The sequence below is a fragment of the Camarhynchus parvulus genome, chromosome 17, assembly GCF_901933205.1.
Source record: "Camarhynchus parvulus chromosome 17, STF_HiC, whole genome shotgun sequence".
NCBI classification, from domain to species: domain Eukaryota; kingdom Metazoa; phylum Chordata; class Aves; order Passeriformes; family Thraupidae; genus Camarhynchus; species Camarhynchus parvulus.
Window position 1 is genome coordinate 5,352,401 of NC_044587.1, and position 15,687 is coordinate 5,368,087.

Sequence of the window (15,687 nt, forward strand, 5' to 3'; positions counted from 1 at the left end):
ATCCTTTTGTTAGGATCTTTCCTCCTGAGAAGCTGAGAAGCTTCAGCTTCTCCATGTTTTGCTGCTTTGGAATGTGATTTGGAGAATTGTTTACCCAGCACGTGAAATTGTTTTTACTTGATGACCAATGACAGCCACCTGTGTCGAGGCTGGGAGCAGTCACAAGATTTTATTATCATTCCTTTCTATTCCTTTCAATCCTTCTGATGAAATCCTTTCTTCTATTCATTAGTGTAGTTTTAGTATATCATTTTTTAAAATATATATCATAAAATAATAAAGCAGCCTTCTGAAACATGAAGTCAAGATTCTCATCTCTTCCCTCATCCTGGGACCCCTGTGAACACCACCAAATCCAGCCCCATCCCAGGGGGCTGAAACAAGCCAGAGGCAAATACAGGAGGATTAAAGTATGCCTCTGCTTAGCTCCACACAAAACTGAAGTGTCCCTGCTATTCCCACCAAGCTGATCATTCCTTCCCACTCTGCACACTCTCAGAACACCCACCCCATCCTCAGTGTACACAAGCTCACATGGGGATGGCAAGATTATAAACAACTGCTTGCAAAAACCATAAGCCAGGGAGCTGAAATGCTACTTAAATGAGATTAAATTCTTGAATCACACCCTCTACAGACTCACCCTTCAGATGCAGTCGTTAACCCACAACTTGGTATTTCCTTACTTCCAAGCTATTCTACCCACAGTAGCTGAAAATTATCAGCTACATATCAGAAAATTAATTCATAAGTGCATCTGAAAGGTCAGAGCAGCAACAGCTCCTCCACTCCCAACAGAACTTACCTTGCTTCTGCTCTTGTGACTGTGTATTCGAACCACAGGATGTTAGGAATGAGGCTGGTATCTCGGATTAAAAAGAACTCTGAAATTGGCCTGAAAAAGGACAATGTGGTAGAAAGGGGGAAATAATTAGACTTTCTTCACTGGAATTTTGATTTTAAAAAAACCAACAAAACCAAAACCTGCCTAGTTAACAGTACTATTCTATCACTTCAGGCTTTGTTACATTTTCTTTGTTACATGTTAAAAAAATATTTTTTTCTTTCCTTATGCAATATTTCCAGACTATGTTACATGTAAATAGCTCTGCAATTTGACTGGGTCATTACACATTCATTAAGAAAGGTCTGCTGTTCATCTTGCAGAGCTCCTCCAGCAGGCTGCCACACCTCACAGCTTTAGTAGGGCTTTACAAAATGTAGCAATTCATTGAATTCCCTTTTCCCCACCCTTACCAAGGACATATGATCCTTTGTATATATGCATGCACAAGAAAACATGGAGGAACAAAGTAGGTTACACAACAGCCAGTATGCAAAACTGGGACACAGCCCAGGAATTCTCATTTCTAACATCCATAACAAACCTCCACAGAATAAAGAGACTTACCACGCAGCTATCCTCGGGAAGAGGGGAGTTAGGATCTCCTGTGTGAAGGCAAACCAGGCTATGGCCATGATGCTTCCTGCCACACCTCCATATAGGACTTGGCTCCAGGTGTGGTAAAGCAAATAAACCCTGCAGTGGAAGAGAAGAGTCACCAGACAGGCTTTAAAACAAAAGGAGCCAAGAATCACGAGCTGAGGTGTCACTGGACCCACAGACATGGGTGCAAGTTATCCTCCAGGTGTTAAAAGTGGGTGTCTTTTTTCAGTAAAGAGCTGGCAAAAATACTGGGGAAAAAAATAGGGAAAATTCTTCCCTGCTACAGCAGTTTCAGCTTGGAGCACTTCTAGTTTGAGCTTAACTCAATAACCCTCCACATTCTCCTTCATCCATCTTTGGATCAGTTGAAGAACTAATACTGTTAGTTCCAAAAGAGACTTTTCCAAAGGCAGTAATGGGACAAGTCTCTTCCAGGCCACCAAACCTGAGGCTTAAAGGCTTTTAAGAACATGGACAGCAATTTTTTTTGTGATTTTGGGGCATCTCCAATGTGACAGGCACAGAGGCTGCATGACCAATGTGCTCACTATGACTGCAGCCACTCAGAGCTGCACTGTTGGCCTGTTATATGTGTGCACAAGCTACATTCACAATTCTTTTTGCTCATATATCATTATGATCATCTTATCTCACCTTCTGTCTAACATAGGTCACTTGATTTCCTCTAATTTTGTTTTAATTAGACCATATACCTCTGACAAATTTGTCCTGTCAGGCTTTTAAAATAATTAGTAATAAGTAATCAGCTGTAGCGTACAGTCAACTGTGCCAACAGGTAATTACTTTCCTGTGGAAAATGTGACCCTGTTTCTAGCTTGAATTTGTCTGTTTTTACAATCACTGGAGCTCACTTTACATTTAATCTACTAAAGAGAAAAAGAAAAATCACAATCACAGTTCCATTTTCTTTATCCATCTTAACTAAATCTTGCAAGCCAACAGCTATAAGTGTTTTGATTAACTAATGATCAAGCAAAACAGTGGGATTGATCATCTGTAGTGGATCCACATGCTGCAGATGCTGGTGTGCCCAGATGGGGCAATGCCTCCACACTCAGTGCTGGAAAGAGGGCGAGGCAGTGAGGCTGGATGGAGCATGGCACTGGAGCCTGTGGGGAACTGGCACAAGCTCAGCTGATTTGGGATTTTGTAAATGCTTGTGAAGCACCACACACAGAGCACCTCTGTTTATTGGGTTTCATGGCAACACTTCTACACAGCTCTGACTCGTACAGTGCAGTGCAGAATCAGGTGGCAAAGGCAGGATGAGGAATGCCAGGGCTGCTGGCTGGGACAGGCCATGAGGCTGTGTGAGAGCAAAAGAGAAAACAGTTGCTCCATACCTACTATATGAGACTAGCAAAGCCACTGTGACGAGGCAGATGGACAGCACGTGTCGCCATAGCAAATCCAGAAACCTCGCGTTGTTTGTTTGGTGCATTCTGAAAGAGATGGAGAGCCATTAGCACAGGGCAGGGAGCTGAGCACTCCTCACCTCCCTCCCTCTGAAACCCTAGGAAAGTTTTACTCCACTGGGGTCATGGGCAGCTCAATCCCACCCCAGCAGCAATCTGTCCCACTGGCAGCAGTTAAAGAGCAGCCAAGAAGCCACAGGTGCTTCTCTCCAGCTGTGAGCAGGGGTTGCTGTGATGGAGGGCAGGATGCTCACAGTGATGTGAGAGGCACGTGCTGAGCACGTGCAAGAGGGAGCCAAGACAGAGTCCCTCCATCACCCACAGAGCCAGGAGGAACTGTGAGTTTTGTCTTCCTCCATCCAGAGCCATGTCCCAGCAAGAATTTCATTAAAGCACAGGTAAACCCAGTACTTGGTAATGGAAGTCAACTAAAAAGTCATGCAAGTGGACAGCTGGTATTATCCAAAAGATTATAGATAACCCCACTGAAACCGAGACAAAATGAGAAAGCAGCTCTTCAGTTCTTCTCCCTTTCCCCCACCTCCTTCCTCACACTGGGGCACCATTATAGCTTAGAAAAAGAAACTCCAGCCCTACATTCAGATTGAGACAGACATGCTCCAATCCCACCCAAGCTACAATAAATTGTGCAGGTCCTCAGATTTAATTCCATTATCCCACTCAAGTGGCAGCCAGCAAGGGAGCCACCCATTTCAGGTGTTTCAACACATTAACAGCCAAAACCTGACCCGGAATTTTTACCTTAAATAAAGGAACAGAAAAGAATAGACAGAGAAAAACCACATGAATTGGGAGTGGCTCGACGGCATCCCATATTTTGTGGTCACTGTTGAATGGGCTTCTGGGAAGAGAAGAAAAAAAGAATATGGTCAAGGTATGGTCAGCAGCTGGAACACTCCAGATGTGAAGCCAGCCCATGCTGCTGGAGCATGCACAAAGTTCCCAGGACACGTCCCTGCTCAGGAGGCTCTGTCAGCCTTTTTACACCCAAACATGCACAGCCAACGTGAGGCAAAGGGGGAAAACCCCTGTAACTCCCCTCAGTCAGCATTCCACCCCAAACTCCCCTGACACCACCACACTCATGGTGCACACCCTACCTTCGCACGGCCGAGGCTCCCGGATTACATTTTTTATTAACCAGTTCACTGCCTCGTTGAACACCAGCCCTCCCAAGAAAGAGATCTGTGAAGGCAAGACAGCTGTGTCATCCCCTCTAAGAGATCCTTCTACTTACCAGGCTCTCTCTGTTGACAAAACCCCAAACATTATGCTTCTAATTTTCTTTTTTGACTACTAGAGTTAAAACCAATGGCTTCCAAATTCTATACCTGAGAAGAGAAGCATTTATTTTCATCTCACTTTCTATTTGGCAACATATTGTGTACATGCAGCTTTTCAGCAGCTGACACACACAAAGACAAAAATGACACAGCAGGGCACTTCTGCCAGCACCTTGCACCACTGAGTGCAGAAAGTGACCTTTTTAATAGGGCAGGTTTTGGGACCTGGCTTTTCCCAATGACCAACAGGGGGAGTGCAGACACTGTTGTTTGGGTAAATAGTTTAGAACAAAGGTGACTTTTTATGCTTTCTGGCTTTTCCTTCTATGAATATTTTCATCTTGAAGCTGCTGTCTTCAGTCCAAGAGGAATTCACATTCTGAGCTAAGCCAGACCTGGTAGCATTTATTTTTGCTCTTCAACTTCACAGTTCATACACCTCCCCTAAATTAGTCCTGCTGCTGTGATCAGATTCCCAGCTGGTGATGACACTGCCTCCTTAGCACTCAGTCTCATTTCACATGATGAAGGAATTTTTCACTCCTCATCCTGAGCCACAGATCAGGCTGCTGCAAGGCAGCCAGGGTCCCTCTCCAGCCCAGTGGTGACTTCCCACACGAAGAACTGAGAATCAACCTCAACACTCATCTTGTTACCACCACCAAGCAAATCCCTGTATTGAGAAGCTTATACATCTGTGCAATAGTTACTCTGGCTTCTTTTCTCTTTTGGGCCAACACAAAACCTTTGAGTTGTCAAAAACTGTACAGCTGCCTTCCCTAGTTAAGAGTTCCCTATTCCCAGGTCCCTTGGGCCACTGGTTCCCATGACACTGTGGCCCTACACTCAAAATCCTTTCAGTGGCCCCTGTTTTATCTGTTTACTGAGGACAAATGCTACAAGAGGTTTATATGTCCTAGAGGGAGTTTATCCATGACACTGATTCCCAACTACCTGGCAGAGCAGATAAAAAGCATTTTAAGAATTTGGATTTAAACAAGTCTCTTCTGCCCCTGGTATTCAACTCACATTTGAAAAACAGCCCTTAAAGACAGATCCACTCCCTTGGAAAGCTTTAGGTTTTATTTTTATCCCCTTTTCTGTCTCAGTAGTTCAAAGAAAGTGCATCCCCCTGAGTTACACACACCATTTCCTGCATATGCTGCCCAGGGCTATGATCCTACTGGATCTTGGGAGTGTTCTCACTCTGCAACAGCATTCTGTACTTCCTCAGACATCTCCCTCGATGGTTCTGGACAGATAATGTCCAAAACACACCAGAGTAACAGAGAACTCAGAAAAGGCCAAGCAGCCTTTTAACCTGGTACGGGTGCTAAGTGTCTCCTGCTGTTCCCTGACAGGAAGATGGCTTTCCTCAGCTTGCTCCTTTTAGAGGGAAAGAGAAGTGTGAATACAGGAGCCCCAGGTGACAAAGGAAAAGACTTTTGTCAAAAGGAGAGGCTGGGAAGGGAGAGAAGGACTCACCGTGTGAAGCTCTCTCTTGAATATGATGAGTGTTACAAAGCCAACAATAATGAATATTGGACCAAGACTCAAATAAGCTAAAAGCTGGCCAGAGAAATCACCTGGGGAAACAAACAAGAGAAACCAATCAGTGTGAACTTCACAGGTACTTGCCTGCCACCACAACATGGGTCAGTCAGAGCCCTGCATCACAGAGCAGAGGGGCAAACTCAGCAGTGCAGCCAGTCCCTGTTTCCAGAATGACAGGGAGACAGCAGAGCTTCCGTGCAGGTTCAAAATCAAGGGTGAAAGGAGCCTGGAATCATTCAGCAGAGATTTACACCCAGTTTACAACAATAACCATGGGTGTGGGCCCAGAGCCACTTTAATCCAACGCGAGCACAGGCTGCTGCAAAAGAGGCAGCATCTTTCCCTTCCCCTCATTCCTATTTCTTCTCTGAGCCAGCAAAAGTCCCCAAACAAACCCTTTCCCACTCCTTCACTAAAATGGGTTAGTTTTCAGCTGGATCAGCTTCCTAATCTGTCTCACCATGTGTCTGCACGAACACCAGCATTAGCAAAATGGGAAGGAAATAAATAGCTAAACATAGCAGGAGATGCCAGGGAAATAAAGGAGACTGCCTTTTTAACCAGTAGCCCACTTGTACCACACAGAGGGGGGTTTGGGCCTCCAACCCAAATCATTAACAGTCTAGTTATCCCCCAGGGAGAATCAGGGAACTGCAATGGGACCTCACAGAGGTCATGGGGTCCCTCAAAACCTTTATTCTGAGCTACAACAGCCACAGAAGTGGGCAGCAGCAGTAAGGAGCAGCTGTGCATTTTGATCCCAGTTTCTCTTGTCTCCCTTCCCCAAAAAGGGACACATACAGAAGTATTTGGAGAAAAGATGTCAGCACAAATTCTGAGGACATAAAAAATTATCAGAGCAATTTTGCTCCAAATCAGCAATTTGTATGAGAAGAGTGAGAACTGTCTGCCAGAGCATCTTTAAATACAGAAGTCACCACAAACTCACTGTATGAACCCAGAGAGCAGCAGAAGAGATGGGTACTTTGAGTATTGGTTCTCACAGACCAGATCCTCTCCATCCCATCACAAAAGGCTCAGCCCCCACACAAATTTGTCTTTCTTCCCTCCTCTCAAAAGGAAACAGGATGCCTCTGCAAGTCTGAGCATTGGACTCATTCCTAGATCAATTCCACTGCAAGACACCCAGGCTCCCCAGCCCACACAGCCACATTTCAAAGCAGCACTTGGTGAAAAGGACTTTAACCTCAGCCTCTGAGTGCTGGAACTGATAAAAAAAGAAGTTATTGTCCCTTCACAACAAAGTTCATGCTGCTGATGTTGTTGCATAGTTGTGGTTACATCAGGTACAGTGCATGGAAGCCTCTGGAATTCCAAACTCTGGGTTAAATTTGGGAACCAGCAACATCATCAGCAAGGATTCCTAGCAGGAGTTAGGTGAAAGGAGGAACCTTTGGAGGACAAAACCCCCAGGCATGCTGGGTTTCCACTGAAGTGAGGTTCTGCTTTGGTTTTAACCTCAAAAACATTGGAAGATATTGAATTTGAAACTTTTCTTGCTCCATATGGCAGGTTTGTCTTGCATCAGGTGCATTCCAAATGTTCCCAAAGCAATGGATTATGGTAACACAAAGGGGATGTAAGTGACAGTACCAGTTACTTGGCAATAGACAATCAAGCCCCTTATGGTTTTACATAAATCACAAACTCTTAACAAAATGAGTTCTGTCATCAATGATGAAGGAATTCATGAGAGAAGCCACCTTGTCAAGAGACAATTAAACTACCCTGAAAGCCTTAGGAATACTTTCCAAAATTCTCAATTCCAGCATGGCCAAATAAAGAGAACTCATCATCAAGAGATCAACATGTTTCAGACCACTCACTCTGTTAATCCATGGTACATAAAGGCTTAGCACTTCCACATTAAAAGCCATAATTTTGTCAAGTAGAAATAAAACCAGATTATTTATCTTCTCAGAGGGTTCTATTTCTTGAGCAGATGGTGGAAAGGTACTTAAACAAGTAGTCTTTTAATTTAAATAGGATCAGCAGTGGCAAACTCAAAATCCTCTGTTATGTTACATGATAACATTCCAAATAAATCAAATCACCCAGACTTCACAGGCACAAAAACCACACCTGAGAGGGGAACCAGACACCATCACTCCCAGACGTGCCTACAGGCACCACATCCTTCACTCAATCTTAACAGAAAACCTCCTCAAATATTTCAGCAGTCCATTGAGAGCAGATATCACTAATAGCACTTCGTGTTCCTGTGCCTAATGGCAATTAAATACAGCCACATTCTGAAGCCACTTTTTCTACAGAGGAGGCAGATAAACAGCTGGGCACTGAAGGCAGCACTGGAGCTGCCCCAGGAACACACTAATGCCATCACAAACAGCCCCACTGGATCAGCAGCTCAAGGCAGAGCTTCAGTGACTAACCCAGCTCAGAAAGGACTGGAAATCCCCAGTGGAGGAGGCAAAGTGAGCTCTGAGAGAAAGGCCAGCACTGCTCAGCGCTCCAGGGGCCTTGGAGCGTGATTACTTCTGTCACTCCTGGCTCCTCTCACGCTCCAGCGCGCTCCGAGACTTATTCCCAGAGAAAGGAGACGTGCAGGAGAGCCACAGTTTAAAGTCCAGTCAGATGAAGCAAGCAGCACCTCTGCCTTTTTTTATAAAAATTAATTTTCCTTTAATTTGATAAACTTGGGAATTTTAAAGCAGTTCCTCCAACCAGCAGGAACAGCAACAAAATCTCTGCAAAAATGCAATAGGAGAATCTACTTAATACATATCTTGGGTTTCATTTAATTTTAAATTCTGCTTTTTTACAGTCCAGCTTTCCCTGGACATTATTTGGAGCTCAAAAAGCAAAAATAAAGGATGCAACTACCCCATTTTTGGGCAGCCAAGGGATAAGTACGTGCAGCACTATACATAGCTCAGACACACGCTATTTTTTCAGCCTTCATTCAGCATCTACTTCTGCTCCAATTCAACATTTTACCCAGCATCCTGTCGGTAGAAATAGCTGAGCTTCACCACATCTATTTAACCTGTATAGGATGTAAAAATGTGAATCAACAGCCCCAACCACATCCTACCACAAGACTGAGCTTTGCCACCACCACTTCCTATTGAAGGATCTATTTGTGGCACTGCCACTGGTTGTGTGTTCTTGCCTAAGCGCATATGTGCAAGTTGCACAGACAACATGCAGTATGCATGTCTCACTAAATCACTAATATTCATTATACAAAAGAGTAATTTCCTCTGCTTGTGCATATCCCCATAACACGAGCAGAGGGACAGCAATATCTACAGGAGGCTTTAAATTATGGCATAAAATCAGACATAACTTCTGCAGGGAGATTAAACACAAACCCTGCATTAAAGCAGCCAAACAAGAGTGGGATCTGCTTCTTCCAGGAGATATTGCTCAGCTCTGGAATGAGCCCTGACTTGTGAGCTCACACAGAAGCACAGGAGGGTTATCAGAACAAACAATCCTATAGGAGCTGCATGTGCTGATACTGAAAAGCAACAAGAACTGCTGAGCCAAAGCACAGACACAGCACCTTTGAACCTCTTTACCCATGGCACACCTGCCTCTCCAACTCTGCCTGCTGTAGGAAACATCCTGGAGAAACTAGGAAAATGGGAATATTCTGTCATTCTGCAGAGAAAAGGTTTGGCACAGGTTTCTCTTCTCAAAGAATTTGTCCAGTGTGAGAAGGTCCAGAAAGTCCCAGAGCTCTAAGAATCCCAGCTGCACTGAAGAGAGGAAGTTTTCTTTCTTTTCTCCAAATAATAACAAAAAACCCAAACAAACCAGGAACTCAATGTTTCTCCAGTGAAACTCACCCTACAGGCAGGAAGTCCCTGAAGATGAGTTTTAAGTCTGCAGCACAGAGTCATCCCATGCAAAGCAATGCATACGGGAAAAAACAACCCTAATTATACTCATGACATGACAGGATTTAGTTCAGTTGTTATCAAACAAAAACCCTCAGACTCAGAGTGTGCCAATACTTTCAGAGTAGCACCCAGTGCTCTGCAGCAGTCAAAAAGGCAAGAAGAACATTTTTAAGAGCACAACAGAAGTTACTGTTACAGCACTACAAAAATTTATTATGCAATTGTGGTGTCACCAGCTAAAAAGGGAGAGTACACACAGAAAAGGCAAATAGAATGGGGACAAAGATAAGTATGCAACAGCAGCCATTCAGAAAACATCAAATAAATCAGATTTTTAGCTGAAAAAGGAAAACGGATGATACAACAGTTCTATAAAGTCATGAATTATATGGAGAAATTGACAGCAAACAATTGCTGCCTCTCACTGCTCATGAGAGAGTGATGAAATTACTGAGCAGTGGACTTAACAGAAAAGAAACAACAACCACATTAAGCTACAAAGCTCAGTGCCAAAGATACCGTGAGATCCAAAGCGGAAATGGATTCAAAGAACAATTAGAGATACAGCTTTTATCCATCCATCAAAGGACTTCACAGTCCTGATGCAATCACCAGCTCATTACTGGAAGGACACAGGGAAGAAGGATTATTCCTGCCTACCTGCCAGCAACCTGACACTATGCCAGATCATTCCTTGGTCTCACCAAAACAGAGCTGGTAATATGAAAAGCTCCAGGATCAAAAAATTCTGAAAGCAGCATCAGGATGATATTTTTATAGGCTGTCCTCTGCAGCAGCGTGCTTTAGCACACGCAGGCAGCACTGCCATGGCTGATTTTTTTCTCCCTATGTTTAATCCTAACATTCCCTATGGGTAGTATTTCAGTCAGGCCTCCAAGACTGCATTCCTCAGACCAGTCTGCAGTTGATTACCACAGCATTCATTTGCTGTTTCTCATTTGTTTTGCTCAAAGTGGACATCACAGAAAGCCCTGGAGAGCTGTGCAGCCACACAAGCAACTCAGGATGGGTTTGATGTATCACTATTGATAAGGAAACATTAGATCAGAACAGGGAGCACCCTTCTGGAGACACCTCTCCCCTTCACAATTAGAAGCAGAAGCCCAAATCCAGGCTTCATCCGCCAGGCAGAAATCAGCAGTGACAGCTTTTTACCCAGGGAGCAGGACCATCACCCAGGCAGATGAAAGCTGGGGTTCTGCACTGGGAATCTTTAAAGATGTGAGATTTTCAGAGGCAGTTGCCACAGCAGCTCAGCAGCCTCTGGGATCAGCCAAGAGCCGAAGCTGTTTGCCACAGAGCAGTGCATGACATGCCAAGACAGCTTAATAATTGATGCTGGTAAAAGCAGGATCCATTTCTCGTTCCGACCCTCTCAGCAGCACGAGGCTGCATTAACTCCACTGTGCTGAGCCTGCTGCCAGCATCACTCCTTTATAAATATACATTATCTAGGCACTTTATGGACCTGGAGTTCAGATGTGCCCAGGCTGAATGTAAACAGCTTTCTAAATAAAGTTAAGAGCACTTTCCCCTAAGCCAGGTAAAAGCTTCAGACCCACAGTTTACTACAAGCCATTATTTCAGACCAAAATGTCGTCTGCCTTGCCTTAGTAAAGCCTTTGACTCTGCTTTCCACAGCATTCTCCTGGAGAACATCCACAGCTTGAATGGGTGCTCTGTTTTCCAGGTACAAAAACCTGTCCAGGCCCAGACTGGGGGGGAATGGAGCCAAATCCAGCTGGGGCTGGGCTCAGTTCTGAGGCAGGTTCTGTTTCATATGTTTATTAATGAACTGGTCAAGGAGATCGAGTGCACTCTCAGTTCACTGATGACACCAAATCTCCCTGTGCTGGACACTGCTAAGGCCTCACCTCAAATCCTGGGGGCAGCTTTGTGCCCCTCACAACAAGAAAGACATTGAGGGGCTGAAGCATGTCCAGAGGAGGGAATGGAGCTGGGGAGGGATCTGGAGCACCAGGAGCAGCTGAAATGGGGGGGCTCAGCCTGGGGGGACCTTCTGGCTCTGCACAACTCCCTGACAGCTGAGGGACAGGCATCAGGCTCTGCTCCCAGGGAACAGGGACAGGAGAAGAAGAAACAGCCACAAGTTGCAGCAGGGAAGGTCTAACTTGGATTTCAGGAAAAGCTTCTTTACAGAAAGTGTTGTCCAGCCCTGGCAGAGCTGCTCAGGGCAGTGGTGGACTCCCTGTGCCTGCAGGGATTTAAGAGTTGTGTAAACATGGCACTTGAGGATGCGGTTTAGTGGTGGCCTTGGCAGTGCTGGAGGAACAGCTGGACTCGGTGATCTCAGGGGCTTCTCCAGCTTAAATGATTCTATGAAAATAAATTAACAAACTTTTATATCCCCAGCTGTTTTATTGTTTTAGTCCTTTGTCTCCACTTTATAGGCTTTCATGAACACGTTTTACCCAAGATAAACACAGTGCCTATCCCCTCCAAACACAACCCTAAGCTGGGTGGTGATTTACCCCTCCACACAATCATCTCCTCCCTTTGCCTGTCTAAGAGCTCTCAATGCAGAGAGAAAATATTCACGTTATGTCACATTGTTCAAGATCTGACAGATAACCCTTGTGCAGGGATTTCCACCACCTTCATTTCCCAAACCAATCCAACAAATGGAGCACAGGACGCTCTGTGTATACTGCCAGGTTCAGATAAGGAGATAAGATACAAAGATGAATATATCAGTACTACTGGCAAGACTATTTCCCATCGCTCCCAAACTGACACATTAATATATTTGAGAAGGGGGATGGCAGAGGAGCTGACAGTGTGGAGGAAAATGCAAGACAGAAAAGGAAATGTCAATATTTCACATAAAGCATCACAGAAAACCATCAAACAGCCATAAGGGGGAGGGCCAAGAAATAATGTATCTCCAGTGCCAGATATTTTTTCAGTGTTGTCACATTTCAAGTCTCCTAGCTAAATGGGCACTTTCAACCCAGAAGATCCCTAAGCACTTTAAAAGCTTTAGGAATTGCACTGCTGAAAGGAGCTTTCATCAGGAACTAAAATCCAGCTACTGAAACAGGACATACAGCAACACTCCATGGCAAGTTGGGAACTGGAAATACTGAGAGCAGTGTTTAGACAAGATTTGGATTTTGAGCAAATGGTTAATACTATAACTCTGACACTTCATTTTTCTATTGTCTCTGATTATAACAAGCACCCAAACCCAGCACAGCACAAAACAGCCACAGGAGCTCCAAAGACCCACAGGTACTGATGGGACAGTTTAGGCATATGCCAGGAACTCATCCCTCCTGGTGTGCAGGACCTTTGTGGATCACACCTGTCCCAGCTGGAACAGCCCATCCTGCACTCAGGCACCTACTGCTCCTCAACCAGGACACAAACCCACCTTGGCCAGAGCTGAGCCACAAAACCTGCTGTGCCCGGAGTGCTCGGGGCATTTCCCTCAGCGCTGACTGACCAAAGTGCTCCCAGGCAAAGCAGCAGATCCACGGGGACAGGGACACGCTGCCACCCCCGCTGCCAGCACAGCCCCCAGACTCCCCCGACAGCCGAGCCCACCCGGGGGACACGGCCCCCTGGCACATCCCCGCTCCCTGAGGGGGCACCAGGGCCCCCAGAGCCCCCCGGCAAGGTGACACACCGAGCCAGACCCGCAGCGCTTGGAGCACGGAGGTGACACCGACACCGGCAGCTGCTGAGGCGGCACCGGGAGCTGCACACCGTGGGTGGGACCCTCGCCTCGAAGCCGGGGGCACCGCACATGGCCAGACGGCTGCAGGGGCGGCGAGGCGGCGGTGTGGAGCGGGCAGGGCGGCAGCGGAGGGCCGGGCGGCTCCGGGATCCCCGGGACGGAGCCGCCCCCCCGAGCCCATTCCCGGTCCCCTTCCCGTCCCCCCCTCCCGCAGCCCCCCAGCCCGGAGCCCCCACCGCGCATGCGCACCGCCTCTCCCGCCTCGGCTCTCAATCTGGCAGAGCGCCTCGCCGCCCCCAACGCGCACGCGCGCCCTGCCGCCTCAGCGCTGCTGCTCAATGGCTCACTATTTGGCAGCCACCAGCGCGGCCCGCGGCGGCGCCGTGGGGCGACGGGAAGGGGCCCGCCGCGCCCGGAGGTGCGGTGGGGAGGCCCGGCAGCGGCGAAACGGAGCGTTACCTGCGGGATACTCGACGTGAGTGAGGGAGACCGGCCGCCACGGCGCGGGCAGCGAGCACTCCCCGACTGCGGCCATCTTACCCGGATACCGGGCCGGGCCGCTATGGCCAATCGGGACGCTCTTGAGGGGCGGTGCGGCCAATGGGCGGGGGCGCGGGGAGCGGCGGGCCAATAGCGGCGCGCGGCAGGTGAGGCGCCGGGCAGCCTAGCACCGCCCAATTAAACATCCAGCCCAGGGAGCGCCTCAGCCAATCGGCTGGCGGCACCGCGGCCCGGCAGTGGGCGGGCACAGGGAGCGGCACAGCCAGTCGGAGGAAAGGCGGGCTGCACGGCGTTTCGTCATTGGCCAGAGGTGCCGTGCGGATGGGCCAACCAGCAGCTCGTTCTGGCGCCAGTTGTCAGCCAATCGGCGGCGGCGCTGGCGCGGCGGGCGCGGGGCGCTGAGGCGGGGGCTCGGCGGGAAAATGGCCGGGCTGGGGTCCCCTCAGAGCCCAGCGAGAACGGCCCGGGCTCCCCTCACATCCCTGCGCCCGGCGCGACCCTCCCCAGGCTCCCCTCAGGGCCCGGTGAGAACAGCCCGGGCTCCCCTCACATCCCTACGCCCGGCGCGAACCGCCCCAGGTTCCCCTCACACCTCGGCGGGAACAGCCCGGGCTCCCCTCAACATCCCTCACACTCCGCGGGTCCCCGCTCTGGTTCCGCCCGGGCTGCCCTCACACCCCTCTGCAGCCGCCACAGTTGCTGTTAAAAAAAAAAAAAACAAACCAAAAAACAAACAAAAAAAATCTACCGAAAATAAAAAAAACAAAAAGAAAGAAAAAGAAAATAAGGATTTAAATGAGAATCGTTCATTTCCGAAGGGAATTACTCCATTCAGCTCTACATCACACCATCAACATCTGCCCTACCCCGGGCACATTTCTCTTTGCCCTACACAGAAGTGATTCACTGGTAATGTCCAAGCGCCGTTGAAAGTGAATATTTGCATTTTTTTATATAACACCTAGGAACCATGGGTGTAAAGAACAACCCGCTCCTGTGTGGGTGTGCACACAGGAAAGTAAAAACCTGAAGTAAAGTCATGGAATCTCAGAATGGTTTATTTGAGAAAGCACCTTAAGGCCCATCTCATTTCACCCCTGCCATGGGCAGGGACACCTTCCACTAGTCCAGGTGGCTCCAAGCCCTGTGCAACCTGGCTTTACTCACAGGGAACAATTTCTTCCTAAGTCCTGGCAGAAAATCCTTTAAAGATTCTGCAAATGCCAGGCAAACATCCGGTCCAGGTGATACTTTTCCCCCCCAAATACCTTTAACTACTGAAATCACTTTGAAGACCAAGCCAAAAGGAGTGTTCCCGTATGTGACCCCAGAAATAAGACTTACCTGGGGAGCCTCAGGAAAAGTAGAACATGTAGCAGCATTGGACAGAAAAGCTTTCAGAAGGCAAATCCACCTTCAGACCAAACAACCAAAGTTAATTCAATATTTAAAAAAATAAAAACATATAGAAAAATAAATATTTAAGAGGCCCACAAGAAGCGATCAACAAAGGCATGGGGTTGCCTTTAATTTGTGTCAGGGAAGCACATCGACCAGGATTTCTAGCCCGTTAATTAAGATTTCAAAAAGGGTAGAAAACTCCTTTTCCTGCAGTTGTAATATACCCTCTTCAGTTATGATTATGTCCCATTAATTTCAACAAGCTCTTCATAGCTGACATTCTCCCTGGCATTTCAAGAAGTAAAATAGCATTAAAGTCTTATTATTTGGCAAGAAAGAGAAAATATTTACTGCAGGAGCTCAGTTCGTCGCAGAAGACTGCTATGAGGGAGCATGAGTGATTTACTCCTTTCATTATTCAAGTTAAATAAAT

General features: G+C 47.1%; 1 protein-coding gene across 1 annotated transcript in view; it reads right to left on the reverse strand.

Annotated features, from left to right (window-relative positions):
* DOLPP1 (dolichyldiphosphatase 1) overlaps positions 1-13,902 on the reverse strand; it is a 17,797-nt gene extending 3,895 nt beyond the window's left edge. Inside the window, exons 1-7 of the mRNA XM_030961203.1 lie at positions 13,812-13,902; positions 5,673-5,773; positions 4,005-4,089; positions 3,646-3,745; positions 2,812-2,910; positions 1,412-1,540; positions 806-895 (exon numbers count right to left, since the gene is read on the reverse strand). Coding sequence (XP_030817063.1) covers positions 806-895; positions 1,412-1,540; positions 2,812-2,910; positions 3,646-3,745; positions 4,005-4,089; positions 5,673-5,773; positions 13,812-13,887 — 680 coding nt within the window. The 5' untranslated portion in view covers positions 13,888-13,902. The remainder of the gene's footprint in view (positions 1-805; positions 896-1,411; positions 1,541-2,811; positions 2,911-3,645; positions 3,746-4,004; positions 4,090-5,672; positions 5,774-13,811) is intronic.
* Positions 13,903-15,687: the final 1,785 nt, after the last annotated feature.